The 20,490-nt window shown below is 44.4% G+C and overlaps 1 protein-coding gene across 1 annotated transcript in view; it reads left to right on the top strand.

Annotated features, from left to right (window-relative positions):
- The window catches only part of AXDND1 (axonemal dynein light chain domain containing 1), a 65,869-nt gene that overhangs the window by 40,828 nt on the left and 4,551 nt on the right, over positions 1–20,490 (top strand). Inside the window, exons 17-24 of the mRNA XM_048497817.1 lie at positions 1,890–1,983; positions 4,125–4,333; positions 6,558–6,654; positions 9,449–9,559; positions 12,168–12,311; positions 14,955–15,092; positions 19,006–19,097; positions 19,642–19,790. Coding sequence (XP_048353774.1) covers positions 1,890–1,983; positions 4,125–4,333; positions 6,558–6,654; positions 9,449–9,559; positions 12,168–12,311; positions 14,955–15,092; positions 19,006–19,097; positions 19,642–19,790 — 1,034 coding nt within the window. The remainder of the gene's footprint in view (positions 1–1,889; positions 1,984–4,124; positions 4,334–6,557; positions 6,655–9,448; positions 9,560–12,167; positions 12,312–14,954; positions 15,093–19,005; positions 19,098–19,641; positions 19,791–20,490) is intronic.

The following is a 20,490-nucleotide window of genomic DNA, read 5'->3' as shown; positions in this document are numbered from 1 at the left end:
GTTGTTTTCTTCCCATTGGGGAGAAAGGGTATAAATGAAGTAAGCAGAATAAAAATAAATGTAATAACTTTTATTAAAACCAACCCAAATAACACAACACAACATGCAAACTTTTGAGTTCTCCGGAACTCTTTTTCAGATAGTTGAAGGTACTAAGGACAAAAAAAAGAATTGGAAGAACAGTTTCTACTAGGTCATGGGTTGTTTCCGCACAGCAAAATTATACCTGTGCATCACTGGGTTTTTTAAACTTGGGTCTATTTATCCTGGGGTATCAATTCACGTGGCCGCCCGTTTTTTGAAGGATTCCAGTGAAGTCAAACAAGGAAATACTCCAGCTTGTTTCACACGAACCCAGGACTTCTGTATTTACTTTGCAAGCATTTCTGAGCATGCCCGGTGTCCCGTGTTCTAATCGGCTGTTGTTTTTGAGTGGCAGTGTGAATGAAGGTCAGATGGGGAGATCAGGCGGATGGGCGGGAAAAATAAACTGCTCCTGCTCCTGATTGGGGTTCACACTGTAGCAAGCTCTAGCAGGCTCACCCTGGGATTTTTTAAAAGAACTAAAGTAGGGCTAACCTACTTTAGGACTGGGAACTGTGCAGAATTCTTGGCTGCACAGGGAAATTTTTCTTACTGAACCCAGGATATTTTGACCATGCAGAAACAACCATGGTCTTAAGAGCTCTGTGCTGTGTAGAATGACAAGCACTAGTATCAGAGTGTGCCTTTGGCATCTTGGGAACAAGAAGCAAGGAAGCCATCCATTTGAAAACACCATCAATTGCTGATTCGTTATCTGGCTGACGGAGGAGGAGGAGGAGGAGGAGGAGTTTGGATTGATATCCCCCCTTTCTCTCCTGTAGGAGACTCAAAGGGGCTTACAATCTCCTTGCCCTTCTCCCCTCACAACAAACACCCTGTGAGGTAGGTGGGGCTGAGAGAGCTCCAAGAAGCTGTGACTAGCCCTAGGTCACCCAGCTGGCATGTGTGGGAGTGTACAGGCTAATCTGAATTCCCCAGATAAGCCTCCACAGCTCAGGCGGCAGAGCGTAGAATCAAACCCGGTTCCTCCAGATTAGATACACACGCTCTTAACCTCCTACGCCACTGTGAAATAATTATAGTTCATAGAATTGTGAATGGAGTGAGAGTTGAAGGCCGCCAACCCTGGCTGTGTCCATTTTCTTTCATCTGAGGTTCAAAGAAGGGCTCCCCTTACAAGGAGAATGTCAACAGAGGCATTGGCAGAATTCTCCCCTCGCTGTCCTTGTGTTTGGGACATCAGTGGATACAGTGTGTTTCCCCTTGCCATTTTCAGCTCGAAAGCTACCTCCCCAAGAGCAGCTGTTCTTCCTGAAAGGGAAAACATACAACAACCCTGAATCTTTCCCCACAACAAGCAGAAAAACAGCTAGAGCAGCGGGATGCAATTGTGGCAAACAAGCGATGGAAACTGAAGGGATTAATTAATGCCTTGCTGCTGCTTTTTTCACTTTCCAGTGCTGTTTGTCATACTTGATGCTGTTTTTCAGTAAAGGTTTTAGCCCCTCCCTCTTTTTTTGGTGCTTTCCCCCAGCATCTCATCATGTAGGCAGGAGTAGATCTTTTCTGCAGAATTGGTTTCAGCCCAGCCCTTGCCCAAGTGCCAGTTTCATAGTCAGGTCAGGAATGATCGGTCCAAACTGCACTGGAGCTGTTTGAAGAACTGTGACTCCCTTGTATCATGAGCCCCCCACCCCCCTCCCACCGTGTATTTCTGATGTAAGATACTCTCAGCAGATAATTTGATGATTCTGTAGAATATATCACATCATAATTTTGGAAGGTGTGAGGATGATAAAAATTACAAGGCTGTACTGCTGATGGGGACTTGTTCTTTTCTTAAGGATAGAACCAGAGGATGTTTTTAAGAAGATTCCGCAGTGGCTCCTGACCACCAGTAATAGTTCTGAGAGAGGAAACATCCAACTTGCCCAGGAAGTATGTATGCTAGTTTTTGCTAAGTTTCTGATGAAGCAGGCGGTTTTTCCTCTGAATTAATTGGAGTCACATGTTACTCTCACACCCTCTGAAAGTAAACCTTCTTAGGTGTAAGAATATTCAAAGGAACATACTTCCTTTGTTTCTACATGTCTGTTTTGATGGAACAGGGCAAGCCCAGGGGCTGTAATTCATGCAGATACACAACAGACAGCCTCTTGCGGTGGGCATGAATTCTGCTACATCTTTGCTTTGCAACTAAAATGCATAGTCATAATGGACACAGGTAAGGCAGCATTTCCCCTGCCCTCCAGTAAGAGCCTGATTGGAAGGAGGCAAAGATAAGGAATCATGCAGAAAGGGAGCACAGCAGCAGGAAGCTTCCTCTGTGTGTGGGTGCAAATGGCCAATTAGTGTTCTCAAGACCATCTTAGGTTGGGAAGATAGCACAGGAAGAGGGATGAAGCCCCTTTTCTGTGGGCACCATGGTTCCGATCCAAGTCATGCATTGGGTAGCAGGGGAGTTGAGGAGGAACTACTGGTCACATCTTCATGTTACACAGACTGGGCTTTAGACCCAAATAGTCTACTTCTTAATATGTGAACCAGCCTGCATAAATATGCCATGATAAGGATGGGACTGGGAGGTGGACTGGATGGTTTCTCTTCCTAGCATTTGGTGCTGCCTCAAGCCTGACATTTTTTTCCTACCTGGAGGTAACTCTTAGCCACCCCCTTGGGTGCAAGCTCTTCATGCTTGCATTTCCCTATTCCCTGCTTTACCTCTGATAGATAATTCCATTTCAGAATGATATGTCTACCTGCATGATGCTTCAATTGGGCCTTCTGTTAAGCTTCTGCGTGAGACATTAGTGACCCCCAACCCTGCTGCATGTTCTGCTTGGCTTTGTGGCCTTTCAGTGATATAGGTAGTTTCCTCACTTTAAAAAATAACGTTGAGCCAAACCACGCTCCTTTGAATCCGTGCTCTTGAGCGTGAGGTCTGACTCCCCACCCTGACCTCCAAGACTTGCTTTTATAAGCACTGAGTCTGGGGGTGGGACTTGGGGAGGTGTGGCCACAGCCCAGAGGCAGCGTGGGGTGGGGCTCCATCCCCCCAGCCCTGCCCCCAGCCTCAGTGCTTATAAAAGCAGCTTTCAGAGGCCAAGGGACAGCAGTCGCTTCTGGCGTCGCCGCAGGGGAGGGCAGAAGGGAGTGCCTGCTGCCAGCTGGGAGCCGGGAGGGGGAGACAATTGGTCTCCGGGCAGCATTTCCCCCAGATACCCCTCTGTTGGTCAGCTTGACCACAGATCAGAAGTTATAAAGTTGTCTGTTTTCTTTGTTTGAGCACCACTAGTCACACTTGTTCAGAATCATGAGGCTAGATAGCAAATACAAGATATAGTCTTCTACTCTAAATATGTAACAGAGAAGTATAGCATTTGTTGTTTTTATCCCATGTAACCCTTCCCTAAGCTAGTAAAGTATTTTGATACAAAAGCAACTCAGGTTATCTCTGGCTAACTTTCTTTTCCATTCCACATCTGTGCTATTAAGAATCTCTTTGAGTATATTTAAATCCTACAACTATGAGGTGATCAGTTAAAAGTGCCTCAGGCTGAGCCAATAGGCAAGAGACTGCTAGGTGAGCTAATCTCTTGACAAAATGGGCTACAGGTTTTTTTTTTAATGAACACTGGGACTTCAGAGAACCTGGTGCGTCTTATGGTGTAACAATATTTCAACAGAACACTGCTAAATCACTGTGATTTTTAAAGATGAAAAACCCGCTGCAGCTGGGAAAGGGAATGGCTACTGTAAGGAAATGGCTGGAGACAGGCTACTGTAGGGAAATGGCTTCTTTGTTGTTGGGACCAGGAAACTCTGAACTTTCCCACCCATGCGGCAGTCACCCAGGCTTTGCTTCAATCTTCCCCAAAACCTCAAAGCAAAACAGGTTTTGAGAGAGTTGGAGAATAGCTGTGGAAACCCCAGGAGATGCACAAGTGTACTACAAGTGTACAAAGGGAAGAAACCTGCTTGCCAACATCATCCAACTCGGGGCAAATAACCCGTGCAGACAAACCCTTCGTGTTAGTCCTGTGACTTTAGTTGAGCCAACCCGCTCTTGATTCCTGCAGATGACAGAGTTCCACAGCATGCTGAGTAAGTGGATGGTGAACCTGCTGCTGTTCATGGTGCCAGACCATACCTCTCGCGAGAGCCTTCCTTTGACCGATGCAGAAATAAAGAGACGGGAACAGCGGAAGCTGCTGGATGTTTTCAGCCTGGAAGGAGAAGCTGCGAGCCTGGCTGTCAAGATGAGCAAGTTTTCCAGTTATGTCTTAAGGTACTGTCAGTCCCTCTGAATCTCATTGGCTGGATGAGATCTTCTTGCAAGTGTCTGTCACAATTCAATTACTAAAGGGTTAACTGTCTGTATGTAAATAAGTTGCTGAGGTCACTGTTTTATGACCAAGCCTATTGATTAGCCATTGGTCAGCTTGACCACCCTTGTGTACATGCCAACAGGCACATAGATCAGAAGTTATAAAGTTACCTGTTTCCTGCCAGATACAAGAGAAGCTTATGGAAGAGCAATTTTGGGCCAATTTTCTCCTTTCATTGCACTCTCCCCTCCAATCTTGACTCCCATTGAGCTCCTGAGGATTCAGTGACTCAGGGGAACAATTTTGGGAGGTATGGGTGGCTGCAGCTGGAGAGGAGAGGTATGAAAGTGACCATTTATGTAGCTCAGCTGTTCTCCTGCTGCCAAGGATCCAAGCCAATGAAGGTATTCCTGCATAACTGCAAAGGTCTTTGGCTGAAGGTACTGGAGTAATTTGTTACCACTGGTTCCACCCAAGGAGTAATCAGATGAACATCTTATACACCATCTTTTACTTCTTATGCAGATGTTGTCAGGATTCACCCCTCAATCTGGCCCTTTTCTGGCACTGTTTCATTCAGTCAGTCCAACCTGATCTTTGTTGACTAGAAGAGCATTTCTGTGAGTCCCAGGTTTGAGTGTAAGTCACAAATTCAATAAAGAAGCTGCTGTCTCCGTCTCAAACTCCCCTTCTTGCAGATGGGGATAATAATATTCAACTGCTTTACAGGATGCTTGTAAAGATCAGAGAGAGAGTGTGTATAGGTGAAGTGAATAGTCAAAAGTGGTGTACAAATTCTAAGTTTTAGCCTAATTGGCTGCTGGGGAATTCAGCCACTTAAAGTCCCAGTGTCTCCCATCAACCTCCAGACTGTGCTTGACTGTGTGGTTCTCCTGGCCTCCTTGCTTCCCAGAACCAAGTATATCCATCTCTGCCTGACCAATCTGACCTGCTTCCTGCCTGCTGAACCATGCTGAAGGTCAAGAAAGGCCTCTATCATACTGCCAACTGCACCCTATAAGCAGAGCTGAAACTCTGCACAGCAGAATTCTGTAGTTTGGCTGTTTCAGAAATAATTTCATACTTAGGCTTGTTAGTAAAGAAATAGAAATTCCTTATTATAAGAGAACTCCATACTGGATAGGAAAGGCAGAGTAAAGGTCTCTAGCTATTTATCTGAACTAGGATGCGGAGAAATAGTAGAACACATGTCCAGCCCTCATGGAGGACAAAGGATGAGAGAGAGAGAAAGAGAATGACTGGAAGGAAGGGAAGCCCCTAAGAGTAGCATGCTGGGTAACAAAGGGACAGCAGTAGGAGTGGACAAAGGAAAGTTCAGGGAACATCCTATCTATCCCTATGCTAACTCTGTGCTGCCTTCCACTGTAGCTCGATTTTCCTTCCAACACAATCCTTATTTTGGCTTAGTTATCTCATCTTGCTGAGGTGTCGCTCTTCACAGTTTTCTGAATTTGTCCTGAGCTTAGTTCCTGGGAAGGTTACTTCTCATTAACACATTTAGAATGGAGTATTTCCAATGTGTATCTGATGAAACAGTGTGCTAATTAACTAGAATATTACTTGTTGCTTAATAAAAGTAATGTTCCATCAGGGATGGAGGGAGAGAAAACTGCACCCAGGACAGAACCAACTTCTTAATTGTGCTTTAGAGTGTTCAGAGAGCTTCTCATACATGTTCTCAGTAAAACATAACAGTAACTATTTGTTAACTTTATTTATAGTCCACACTTCTTCCAAATGGGAAACCCGAAGTGGATTACAACATTCTCCCCTTCTATATTTTATCCTCATTACAATCCTGTGAAGTAGGCTATATTGAAAGTGAGTGACTGGCAATGGTGTAGTGTCCAGAGGATGGCGGGGTGTCTTGTCGGAGGCGCATGCCAGTGCGTGGGCGCATGCAGTGCGTGGGCGTGGGTGAGGCATGGGTGGGTGGAGGCGTGACAGGGGCGCAGGGCACACATGTGCCCTGGGCGCAGCTCCCCCTTGCTACGGCTCTGGGGACTGGCCCAAGGTTTCCCAGCAATCTTCCATGGCAGAGGGGCGTATTAAAATAATAAGTAAACTGAAGCAAAGGCATGCAAAGAAAACGTAGCGTGTTGATGCAGTATGTTTTAAAAATATGCCTCACTGTAGCTTCAGTGGCATGATCTATTTTCTCAGCTGCTGCAAGGAGATGGTGTCATCGATAACACATAAGCACATGACTAATTTTGATCCGGATCCAGAATATGAATTTAAACAGTTGGGTAAGATCCAGGTAAGACCTCATGCACTTCTCTGCCTTCTTTTTAAAATGGCACTATCCCAAATGCCCCTTAGGACGTGGGGATTTGTCATGGGGCTTCCAGAAGAGCACTTTTGAACAGATGACTGTACAGATTTGCTTGGGGCAGTGCTAGAGTATTTGAAATTATTGCAAGCTTTCAAGTCTTAAGAAAGTCTTCTTTGGACTTGGGTAACAAAGCAGGAGAGCAGCAGGATGGAATGAGGGCTCCTATGTCCAGCATAACCTGTTGGCTGCCTGAAGAGTGTGAATGGAGATTGTACCAAAAGAGAAGTCCAGATCAGAACTTGCCTCCATTAATATCTAGGACTTCATAGTTGCCCCAGTGCCTTTGTATGCTCACTGCGTGGTTCTCTTCCCTGAATCAGTTAGCGTGTACATGTATCCTCTTCTTGGAACAACTGGGCTGATACTTGCAATTTGCTAAATTGTTACTGAAGAAACTTCAGCTGTGGCTTTCCCATTTGTCCGGGTGCGGCCGTGGCTCCCGCCACCGAGCCCGGACTTGCGCAGTTGGAGGTTTTGGTCTTCTCTAGTCGCTTTAAGAAGCTCACATGGGCAATGAATAGCACCCAAATTGAACAGGTTAAGTGCTATAAGTACCTCGGCTTTTCATTCTCCTATAACCTTTCATGGGCAACCCATAGGAAGGCTGCTCTCCTTACTACATCTAACAGTATGTCAGCGTTACTATGTTTCTCCTACAGCTGTGGCCTTTCCTTTATCCCTCCTGCCCTCAAATTTTTCAATGCCAAAGTTGCCTCGAGATTGTTTTATGGAGTCCCAATTTGGATTCAAGCTATTAACCACTCCTTGAATTCCTTTCAATCCAGATTTTTTCATAAGATAACTGGACTCCCACATTGCGTGCCCTATGCAGCCCTTTGTCTGGAGTTAGGTTCCTATGCAGCCCTTTGTCTGGCTGTGAATCCATTTTCTCTCGGACTGTAATTCCCTGGTCCACCGTCTGCTCTCTGACACCCATTCCAACCCCTGTTTTTCCATAATCAAATAAAAAATGGCTTCTATTGGACTGTCAGTGGATTCACTTTGTCCTTTGTCCTATTCAGAAGCTTATAGAAAATTAAAAGGTCAACTATTGGATAAAGAGTTCTCTACCCTAATCACTGCAGCCAAGAAAACATGCTCCCTCCTGTATTTTTCTCTCCCATTTGAACAGGGCCACTTGGCACACTACCTGTATTATTTAATAAACCCTGCTCAAAGGAGAGCCATAATGCTCACCAGGTTTAATGTTATGCCTTCTGCCTTGTTACATGGCAGATTTAACAAGCAAGAAAAGACTAAAAGATTGTGCCCATGTAATGATGGCTCAGTTGAATCTCTGGCCCACCAATTACTACACTGTTTCAGATTCAAGGAAATCAGATCCAAGTATGTGAATCTTACTCCTTTACATTTACCCGATCTCCCTGATTTATTTATGAGTGGGGATTTGAATTTGGATCTCCCAGGTCCTAGTCTGACCCAGTAACCGCTACACCCGAACTATATTTGTTGGGAATGGGTAGTAAAATAACAGACAAGAAGAAGAGGTTTCTATTTCAGTACTTGGCTATTGCAGCCAGATTAGTGCTTGCAAAAAATTGGAAAACCTCCAATATTCCAACTATATTTGATTGGCACATGAAAATGCTAGAGTTAGTAAAGATTGCTCAATTACAGGGGAATGAAGAACTGGAAAAAACGTACAATACAAAAAACCAGTGGGATCAATGGATTAAATATCTAGAACAAAAATATACTGTCCAAAATATTTATTTCATTTAATAATTTTATTTGAAAACAATAAAGTATGTACAGACGGAAGCTGATGAACCTGAGATATGAAGTCGTTAAACATTACATGAGACTTTTTGAAAAATGAAGGATGGAGGTTGACAAATTGTTATTATTATTCTTGTTTTTTCCTTTTCTTCTTTCTCTCTTTTTTTCTCCCTCTCTATCTTCCACGATGCTTTCTCTCTCTTTTTTCTTTCTGACTATTTCTCTTTTCTCTCTTTTTATTTTTCTCTCGTTAAGATATATGAATGATAAATACTGTAATGTTATATCTATTATATGTTTATGGAACTTGAATAAAGCATTAAAAAAAAAGTAACCGCTACACCAAGCTGGCTGTCATTTCTAGTTGGTTCATATCTCTGTCTCTCTCTGTCTCTCTGTCTCTCTGTCTCTCTGTCTCTCTGTCTCTCTCTGTCTCTCTGTCTCTCTGTCTCTCTGTCTCTCTGTCTCTCTGTCTCTGTCTCTCTGTCTGTCTGTCTCTCTGTCTCTCTGTCTCTCTGTCTCTCTGTCTCTCTCTCTGTCTCTCTGTCTCTCTGTCTCTCTGTCTGTCTCACTCACTCACTCACTCACTCACTCACTCACTCACTCACTCACTCACTCACTCACTCACTCACTCACTCACTCACTCACTCACTCACTCACTTTTAAACCGCCCTCCCTCGAAGGGCTCAGGGCTGTGAACAACAATCATAAAACCATAAAAACACGATAAATAACAATATAAAACCAGTGTACATAAACAAATTGATTCAACTGTGCAGCAGTAGTGGGTGCCTCCTTGTGTGTAAATGGAGAAACATAAGGAGTCCCCACTCCAAGCCACCATGCAGCAGAACATCCCGTGGTAAGCATTCGATCTATAACGGGCCCATGTCCCTGTATCTGAGAACATAGGAAGACTGTAGTTCAAGATGTAAAGAGACAGGAGAATGAAATTGTCATCTTCCCTCTTTCCTTCCAGACAGAATGCTTAGACTGGATCCAAACCTGCAATATTATCCTATCTGGAATGAAGACCACACCTACCACTTTAATGAGCACAGAGGAGCTGATTGGCCTGTTTGGGACAGAGGTATCGAAAGAAAGAATTTTTGTTGCAAATAGTAGAAAAAAAAGATTATCTTTAAGTTTTTAGAAGTAATGGGAATGTTATATTAAGACGACGATAAATATATATAATAAATTTAACAACTTTCTCTCTATATATTTTTGGGGGAAAAGCTTAATTAGAGGCAAGGATGATATTTGCAAGCACCACTGTCTTGAAATTCATGAAATGTCCTTCGCGGTGTTTTCAAAGAGACATTCCTCCCTGTGTGAGAGCTGTAAAGGAATGCCTCTTCCCATTTCCCAAGAACATCAAGACAGAACATTTTATCATCTATTGTGGACTTGTGATAAGGCTGGAGAATTATGGAGGTTAATACATTCAACAACCCAAAAACATCTTTAAAATGAACGAACAAATGAGACCAGAAGCTTGGGGGTGGGGGGGGGGGGGGGGGGGATCTATAGATGGGACTTTGGAAAGAAAACATGGATTTTTGCTTTTATATATGATCACAGCAGCAAGAATGCCATATGTGCAAAAATGGAAAACTCCAGCTATTCCAACAATTGAAGAATATTAGGTGAAGGTATTAGAAATAGCAGAATTGGCCAAGCTTACATTATTGCTTATAGAAAAGAATTTGAATACATTTCTGGACAATTGGATACCTATGGATACTAGTGGTTTCGAAGGATAGTGGACTTTTAAAATTAAGAACTGATAGAGAAAAGTTTGATGTTCCTCAGTTTACAAATATATAACTCTGTTTATGTTACTATGGAACAAACGGTATACTTATTTACAACTAATACTCAATGCCGGCGAATTTGGAAGTTCCAAAGATAAATGTACCTATTTATATCTGAAAATTCTCTTTTGTTGTCAAAGTGTTTTAGGTACAAATAAAAATCTTTGAAACCAGATGCCACCAGCTACTCATGGTTTTTATAAGTACTTGTATTAAAAACGTTAAGCAGCCTATGCATTCAACTAATGTAACTGATTAATCAGCTAAACATTACTGCTATAATTACGAAGAGAGATATAAAAGAGCACATCTTCTTCACGAGCAGAACCCTCTTTGGATTCCATTTCTTGGTCATGCAGGGGCTAGGTGGGCAAACCTTAGTAGGCTCATCTGGCAAATCCCCCCCCCCCCGCCCAACAATCTTAAAACAGTGGCATAGTGGTTAAGAGCAGGTGCATTCTAATCTGGAGGAACCAGGTTTGATTCCCAGGTCTGCCGCCTGAGCTGTGGAGGCTTATCTGGGGAATTCAGATTAGCCTGTGCACTCCCACACACGCCAGCTGGGTGACCTTGGGCTAGTCACACTTTTCGGAGCTCTCTCAGCCCCACCTACCTCACAGAGTGTTTGTTGTGAGGGGGGAAGGGCAAGGACATTGTAAGCCCCTTTGAGTCTCCTACAGGAGAGAAAGAGGGATATAAATCCAAACTACTACTCCTCCTCCTCCTTCTTCTTCTACTACTACTACTATGAAGCAACCAAAAACAGGGAGGAGACAGAAAAGTATGACTTCACCAGACATTCTGCATATGTAGCATATAGAATTTATTGTATAGCATGAAAGTAAAGGACTAAAATACCCTAACTTGGATGGACCAGGCGAGCTGGATCTCATCAGATCTCAGAAGCTTAGTAGCATTGGTCCTGATTAGTACTTGGATGGGACACCACTAGGAAATACCAGGGTTGTGATGTGGAGGCAGGCAATGGCAAACCACCTCTGCATGTCTTTGCCTTGAAAACCCCGTGAGAGGTTGCCACAAATCATATGTTACTTGATGGCATTTAAAATGTTGATAAGAAACATCACTGGTTTTGTCTGTGTTTATTTATTCTACCTGTAATTTGGAATGATGGCTTACCCTTAATTTTGTTTAAATTCTAATTTAAAATCTACTTTAATTTTTCTAGTTTAAAATCTTTCTAGATTTTCTAGTTTAAAATCTAATTTATAGTTTAATTCTAATTATTTGGTATGTTCTATATGCCAGTCAAGGTTTTCTGTCTGTCTGCCTGTCAAATGTAGGGTGGGTCTATGTCAAAACAAACTGCCACCTGTAAATTTATTAGTGTGTTCTGCTGCCTCTTGGTTCAGAAAGATCCCCAAGGTAGGTTATCATAGCAAAAACAGTTCAGTTCATTTTCATCATTCAGTCATCCAATTAAAGTCACCATCCAAACACATTACTAAGCCTGTCAGAGAGATCACATGAAAATTGAGTGATGTCAGCTGCTGGCCACTCTCTCTTCCTCACATCAGCATGGTGTAATGGTGAAGACCAGTGGACTCTAAAGAACCAGGTTTGAATTCCCACTCCTGCTGGGTGACCTTGGGCCAGTCACAGTTCTCTTAGAACTCTCTCAGCCCAAGCTACCTCATGAGGTGTCTGTTGTGGGGAGAGGAAGGGACTGTGATTGTATGCTGCTTTGAGACTCCTTACATAAAGCGGGATATAAAAATCAACTCTTCTTTATTGTGTGAAATATGTTTTTATCAACCTCTCAAAAATCAGAACACTCCTGAAACTGCCTCTTTCTTTGGATCAAAGCAAACTCTCAGAATATGAATTCTACCTCAGTGGCCTTTCTATGCTTCTTCTCAGGCACTTCAGCCAAAACGCCAACTGCCGGACAGGGACCTCTCTCCCGTTGAATCAGAACAACCTCCCACAGAGCGTAAGGAAGATGAAGGTTGGGAATCTGGCAGTAAGGACACCATGCCTGAGAAGCAAACGCTGGAAACAGAGGTGAACTTCTGCAATGGGACAAAACGAGAATGGTTTCTCTTCCTTTCAGGTCTCTCACCCAACCCCAGTTTGAACTACCGGTAGTCTCTGTGTAGTCTTCACAGCTATATACAAGAGCCAGATCTAGTACTCAGTGCAAGGTCTGACACCCTGAGAATTTGATATTCCCGTGTTTTTTTCAGTGGGGAAAAATGGCTATTCTAGTCCTTGTGACTGGAGAAGTCTGGAGATGTATGGGTAGGGACAGAGTTGTTGATGCTGGCAGCACCAGCAACACAATTATTTCCGGTCCGCAGATGGTAAACTTGGCATGGAAAGAACTATTTTGCCATTCCTGCCCACGTAAACAGTTTTCCACAAATGTTTCCAAAAATGACAGGAAAGCAGCCATTCCATTGCTAGTGTCCCAGCTTGCACTGCCAGAAAGAGATATCAGGTTACGGTAGGGACCCCAGTCCAATCGGAGAGTCAGGTTTCAGCCTCAGAAGTCCAGTCTGAGGGTCAGAATGCACAGAATCCACAAGTCAGAGGAAGCGTTACAGCAGGCACCAGCATGGCCAATTGGCCATGCTGGCAGGGGCTGATGGGAATTGTAGTCCACAACATCTGGAGTGCCAAAGGTTCGCCACCGCTGAATAGGCTCTTCCAGCATGTTAGGCTCCAACCCAGTGGTGCATCAGCCAAAGGGACATCCAATTGATCCCAGGCGTCTCCCATTAAATCACGTGGGGGGGGGAAGTGGGCCTTCAGGAGCAGCTGGGCCGGAGGCCTGCTGGGGGTCCGCCAGGCGCCCTTTGGCCCAATCCTGCCAGGCTGCCCGGAACCGCTGCCGGTGGAAAGGTAAGGTAAGTGGGGCGCCAGGAGGGGGTGTGTGCGCAGGAACAGTGGGGCAGACCACCTGGAGTAGGTGTTGCCCTGGGCACCATTTCCCCCCCAGTACGTCTTTGCATCCTGTGAAGACACTGATTTCCCCCGCTGCAGAAGGTGCCTTCTCTGAGCTAAAAGACACATACTTCTTCTTTTAACATGCAACAACTCCCTCTGTCTCTGCCTTTGCTGACATGTGGGCTCAGGTGAGCTCGGTTCTTGAGTCTCTGGAGCTTCTGCAGGCACTTCTGGCTCTGAGTCTTGACCAGCCTGTTGTTCACCCTGTAGAGCCTGCCTGCAGGAGCTCTGGCTGCTCCAAGGCCAGTCCTCATTTGTTCCCAACCTGGTCTGGGCTTTCTGGGCTCTGCTCATTCCTTGAACACTCATCACTTTCCAAGGGATGGCCCGTGACAGCTACTAACACCAGATTACTGGAAACCTGTCTTCAGTCTCCTCTACTTTTGTGAGTTTTTATCAGGTCCAAACTAGCCAAGCCATCATTGGATGCCTTCTCCACAGGACTGGCACAGCAGTACTGAAGTAAGGGCAACCTTTCCTCCTCCCTGGAGCAAATCGCCTCACTTGTACTGCCATTTATGATGAGATGGGGTGGGGTGAATGACAACATATTTTTCCTACATGGGACACATAGTAGAGAACAGGGTGTGTGGGGCATTGTGTGTGTGTGTGTGGGGGGGGGGGGATTAACCCAGGACTCTGCAACTTGTGGCTTCAGAGCCGACAGAGTCTCAGAAGGGAACCAAATGTGGCTCTTTCAAAAAGAAAACACAAGTATAAAATATATGAGGGGTAAGTAGAGTGCTAGAATAACTTGTAAGTGGCAGACAAAGTTTTATGTGGCACTAATGAGTTTCTGAGAGATGCTTTATAGAAGGGGGAAAAGGTAGAGCTGAGCAGTTGCCAGGAATCTATGTGTGAACCACGTGCAGACTTATGCCAGTATGCTAAAATGATGTGCAGGGTGCACTTGCATACACTTTTTAGCTATTGTGAAACACTGTGTGTGCCCTTTTACAATCATGGCTTCCCCACCAAGGAATCTGAGGAACTGTGTTTGGTCAGAGGTGTAGCGAGGGAAAATGGCGCCTGGGGCAACACCTGCTCCAGGCACCCCCACCTTGCCCGCCAACCCCCCCGTGCCCCACTTACCTTAGGTGGTGGTGGTCCCGGGCAGCCTGGCAGGGTGGGGTCAAGGGGTGCCTGGTGGTGGCCCCTCCAGGCTGCTACTTCAACCGGCGAAAGCTCTGCTGGCTAAAGGAGCAGCCTGGTGGGATGGGGTGGGGCTGGGCTGAGGGGGGAAGGAAGAGTGATGTCAGGGCAATTTTACGCACCCCACATGACCGAACAGTGGCCCGCCCAGGGCACATGTCCCCGTGGAAGCTCCGCTTCTGTGTTTGGTGCTGTGCTCAGAAGGCTCTTTTAGAGAACTGTTAACCCCTTCGAAATGTGTATAATGCCTAGATGTAAACTGTGTGATTCTTGGGAAGGAATGGCCTCTGCTTGTATCCCTGCAGCTGGAGTACATTTCCAGAATTCTAGCACTTGAGTCTCCTTTGCAGGGTATCATGTAACTCCTCCAGTATTGAAAGGGTTCTGTTTTCCAATTCCAGGGGGGCCTTCTGTAGAATTTTGCAAAGATTAGTCGTATTTGTGTGAAATCTGAGCTTCCACAGTTAGGACTATGCGCTTTTTGGATGCAGCTATAGGCAAACAGATGCAATGTTACAGTGCCCGCTTGTTCCCTTTTCCTTAAAGCAGAAAACGGCCGTGCCCGGCACAAGCGCTGACCAAGAAGCTGAGAGTGCTGAGGGTTCACAGTTGATCAGATACATTGGACCTGATTCTAATGTGCATGTTAAGACGGTTGAGACGGAACAAGTCACAGTCTCAGGGGTACGTATACAGTGCATGTATCCCCTTTACACAGGCAGCCCTGCTAAGATGAAGCCATTGCCTTATGTCAGTCATGTAGCTACCATGGGGCACGGAGGGTGCACCGTTGAGGTCACGTGAGGTGTAGAAAATCACCCTTATACCCCTCTCCCTCCCCCCCCTTCATCCCACCTTGCCAGGCCTGGCAGAAGCCACTGCCAGGCCGACCTCGCCAGGCCAGGCCTGGCGGAGGCTGCTGCTGGGAGCCCCTGTCCGGCCCCGCCCTGCCCCACCAGCCAAACCCCGCAGTCCAAAGCAACCCGGCGGGGCCACCCCCCCTACCTTAGTTCATTGGGGCAGAACTTGAAACTTGAAACATCTTCAAATCGACAACATTAACATCTGTCAGATTCAGAAGGCAGCCCCACTGGGATCCGCACGAATGCTACGCCAATAAATTGCAACTTCCCAGACCTCTGGGTGAGGCTCGAATTGGCCAACCACTAGTTGTGATAGCTAACATAACAACAACAACAACAACAAAGTGAGCATCATCGACATAGCAGTCCCCGGTGACAGCAGGGTTATTGAAAAAGAACATGAGAAGGTCACTAGATACCACGATTTGAAAATCGAGCTTCAGCGTCTATGGCACAAACCAGCTGAGGTCGTCCCAGTGGTAATCGGCACGCTGGGCGCCATCCTGAAAACACTAGGGCAGCACTTGAAACATCTTCGAATTGATTATTAACAAATTAACATCTGTCAAATTCAGAAGGCAGCCCTGCTGGGATCCGCACGAATACTACGCCGATACATTACAATTTCCTAGGCCTCTGGGTGAGGCTCGAATTGTAATGAAGGCCAACAACCAGCTAAAGATCTGGCAGTTGTGAAATCTACAATAATAATAATAATAATAATAATAATAATAATAATAATAATAAAATAATAATAAAATAAAAAATAATAAAAAACAGCTACAAATACATTCTGGAAAGATTTGTGGGAAACAGAAAAAGGCTACAACAAAAATGCTGGGTGGATAAAAGACTTTGAAAAGAAATTTTCAAAGAACAAGATGAGAAACTTGGAAATAACAACAGAAATAATCAGTTAAAGAGTGAAGAAAGTCAAAAATTGGACATCACCTGGCAATGATCAGTTGCGTATGGATTTTGGCTCTCCAAATAATATCTGACCAGCCTGTAATTCCAAAAATGGCCTTTAACAATTCAATGAAATGCTGCAAACTGGAAACATCAGTGAATGGATAGTAACTGGAAAAACATATTTGATACAGAAAGATTCAGCAAAAGGGACAATACCAGGAAACTACAGGCCAATAACGTGTTTGCCTCACAATGTTCAAACTGCTGACAGGCATAATTGCTGATCAAATCCAAGATTACTTGAGAGGCAAATAACATCTCTGCCAGTAGAACAAAAAGGTAATAAAAGAAGACTTGAGTAGGGGCAATTCAAAGATCAGCTTGATTGATAATTGATACTGGAGAACTGCAAAAGCCGCGAAAACAAACCTGTATACAAGCGTGGATTGATTACAAAAAAGCATCTCGACTCGCACGCTGCCACACAGTTGGATCATCAAATGTCGCTGGATGTCATTGGGGTTTGTGAAAATATTAGCAAAGTTTACTCAAAAATGCAATGAAAAAACACTGGAAAACTGGAGTTGTTTCGTGGGCAACCAAAGCTACGGAACTGTCAACATCAAGAGAGGGAATTTTCCAGGGTGACTCACTGTCACTCATTGTTGTTCATCATTGCAATGATCCCGCACTCGTCAACAATTCTACAAAAAAACAAACCTGGGCTATCAAACTGCAAAGAAATTCACCAAAAAATTTCCCACTTGCTGTACACATGGATGATCTAAAAACGCTTTATGGAAAATCAGAAACTGAAATTCAGTCACTGACCAACACAGTCAGAATCTTCAGCAATGACATTGAAGTATGGAGTTCGAAACTTGGACAAATGCGCCACAGTGGCATTGAAGAAAGGGAAAATTACTGACAGTAAGGGCATAGAGATGCTCTAATGGAAAAACCATAAATTGCAATCAACCATTGAATCCTATAAATACCTGGGAATACTACAGCTGGACAACATCAAGCATGGACATGTAGAAAAATGTGGTATCAGCAGAAGAATATGTCCAAAGGGTCCAGAAAATTTTGAAGAGCAAATTAAACGGGCGGAATCACGCATCCAAGGCTATCAACACCTGGAGCCATACCCGTCAATGGTCAGATGGTTAATTCGTTGGAATTGTGAACTGGACTTTGCAAAACTGCAGAGCTGGATGATCTGGACAGAAAAACAAAGAAAACTTTGATGACAATCCACTACCTATCATTACACCAGCGTAGTGATGTTGACCAGACTTTACCTACCCAGAAAATCAGTGGAGGTAGAGGGCTTCCACAAGTTAAACAAACGGTGGAAGAACAGAAACATGCAATAGCAAATTATGTTAAAAACAGTGAAGAACCAACATTTATGGAAGTCAACAGCCGAAAACTGCTCAAAGTGCAAAAGACAAGGAGTGAATACGTAGAAAAATACACTGCAAAAGCAGAAGAGAAAACTGGCAAAAGAAGGCTCTCCATGGACAGTTCCTAGAAAAAAATTGAGGACAAAATTGACAAAGGGAAAAAAAACCTGGTTTGTGGCCTTTCAATTGGAACTTTGAAAAGGAGACTGAGAGCTTGATTTCTTGCAGCCCAAGAACAAACAGCAGATTCGAGACAAAAGCGCCATCAAAGCCAGGAGATTAGAAAAGTCAACTACACGAATCCCAAGTGCAGACTCTGCAAGGAAGAAAGACTAAACAATAGATCACATACTTAGCGAAAGCATGCAAGAAAGGATCACGTATGAGCGGACTACAAGCAGAGGCATAATACCGTTGCTCAGATGATTCACTGGAACTTGTGCCACAACTACCATCTGCCTGTGACAAAGAACTGGTGGAATCACAAACCACCTGAAAAGGGTCGCATCACTGAAAATGAACACGTAAAAAACTACTCTGGGACTTCCGGATTCAGACTGATAAAGTTTTGGAACACAATACTCCTGACCTCACGCATTGTGGAAAAAAAAGAAAGTGTGGATAGTTGATGTTGCAATTCCTGAGTGACAGCAGGATTGATGAGAAGCAACTGGAAAAACTTACACACGATCTCTAGAGGATTTAAGGATTGAACTACAAAGACTCTGGCACAAACCAGGTACAGGGTGGTCCCAGTGGTGATCGGCACACTGGGTGCAGTGCCTAAAGATCTTGAACGGCACTTAAAAACAATTGGCGCTGACAAAATCACCATATGTCAGCTGCAAAAGGCCACCCTACTCGGCTCTGCACGCATTATTCGCCGATACATCACACAGTCCTAGATGCTTGGGAAGTGTCCGACGTGTGATGTAATACAAAATCCAGCATATTGATCTTGTTTGCTGTGTATAACTGTTTTGTATAATAATAATAATAATAATAATAATAATAATAATAATAATAAAGTTTAAAACACTCTTCCATCTTCCTCTAGTCATGAGGGTAGTGGAGTTGGAGGGCCCTCACAAGTGGAATTGCCAAGGCCTCTCTTCATCTAAATCTGGCACTGGGGATGGCTGGGCGGGGACTCCCTACCTTTTTTGGGTGGGGGGGACAGGGCCAAGGTGGGCAGTTTTTCCTCCTGTAATTCATCCCTGGATAGGTGTGCAATTATTTCGTTTGTAAAAAGACTCGCATGAGAAATCTAAATGGCAACTTGGGAACTCACTGATGAACATAAGGATTTTCCCAAGGATTTTCTACTGTGTCAGAATCATGGAAATCAGTAGGCACAATCATGTTTGTGCATGAAAACTTTGCAGATTACTGAGCTTTATGTTCCTGTTCTAGAGGGAGCTGTATGCTAGCCAGTGGACCACTAAATACTCAAGGAAAGAATTTCAGATGCTAGCTTCTCTGGAAATTCTGGAAGAACGGCTCCTGTGAGTACTTAGCATTACTGAGAAGAAGGGAATAGGTATAGTTTGTTCCTCTCTAAGCTTAAGCTGTGTGGAGTCTTGAGCAGGAATCCTGCCGGTGTACCTTTCTCCCATTTCTGAGAATCCTTCTGATGTGTAATGGATTTGTTCAGACAAATTTGAGAGGTGAGGAATATAAGGATTCTTCAGGTAGGCCAAAAATGTGGTAAGGGGTATGGATTCTTTATAGTGGAAGTAGTACTGGATGTTAGAGACACGAGTGTGAAAATACAAGGAAAATATATTCCATATATTGCTGTGGACTTCCTACCTGCAGGGGTGGGTAAATCCAGCAGAGTATGTTATCTTCTTGAGTTCTCCTTGCCAGACCTGCTTATAGTAATGGGTCAGGCAGGTGTGTGGGGAGCCTTCATGGCCTTTTGCAGCTTCCATCTGATTTCTAGCTACAAATTGAATAATCTTATTGAATCTAGCAACACAAACCAGCTCCTGTTGCTGTGCAGTTTTTGAGAACAAGTGTAAGAGATCACCTCCTCTGCCTTTTCAGGGAAGCTGAACAGCGGGCCCAGCAAGCTGAGGAAAAATCAGAAAGCCTTCATGAGCAGCTGGAAGAAGCTTTAACAAAACTCCAAGACTTGGAGGATGGGGAACCAATAGAGGAGACAACCCCAGAAATACAATCAAAGCGTAAATCAGGTATGGCTAAAAGATTTCAGAGGCAAAATTCCAGGGAGCATCATTTTAACCCACTTAGAGTCTAAGAGGGCATCTTCACACATAACATTTTTAGGCACACATCCGGGGAACTCCCAAATGTGGCAGACCAGTTTGTGGCCACCCACCCACATACCCACCCATCCCTCCATCCCATCCATCCCATCCCATCCCATCCCATCCCATCCATCCCATCCATCCATCCATCCATCCATCCATCCATCCATCCATCCATCCATCCATCCATCCATCCATCCATCCATCCATCCATCCATCCATCCATCCATCCATCCATCCATCCATCCATCCATCCATCCATCCATCCATCCATCCATCCAAAACATGTTTTGGCCAACTCTGTCATATATATATTATGTGTGTGTGTGAGAGAGAGAGAGAGCGCATTCCTCTGGGTCTGTTTCAGGTTGACAAAATGATATATTAAGCTACGTGTGTGTGTTTAGCTCCCTTTCTTCTATGGTCGACTTCCTACTATCGTCTTAGCCAGGTTTCAGAACACAAACTAACCAGGTTTGAGGTCATTTGTATTCTGAAACCTGGCTAAGACGGTAGTGGGGATTCGACCGGGGAGGTCGTCTCTCAAACCTGGTTAGTTTGTGTTCTGAAACCTGGCTAAGACGGTAGTGGGAATTCGACCTTTGTGTCACAGTGCATATCTGAA

The sequence above is a fragment of the Sphaerodactylus townsendi genome, linkage group LG05, assembly GCF_021028975.2.
Source record: "Sphaerodactylus townsendi isolate TG3544 linkage group LG05, MPM_Stown_v2.3, whole genome shotgun sequence".
Lineage (NCBI taxonomy): Eukaryota > Metazoa > Chordata > Lepidosauria > Squamata > Sphaerodactylidae > Sphaerodactylus > Sphaerodactylus townsendi.
The sequence above is the reverse complement of the archived record's forward strand: the minus strand, read 5'-3'. Positions and strand labels throughout refer to the sequence as shown.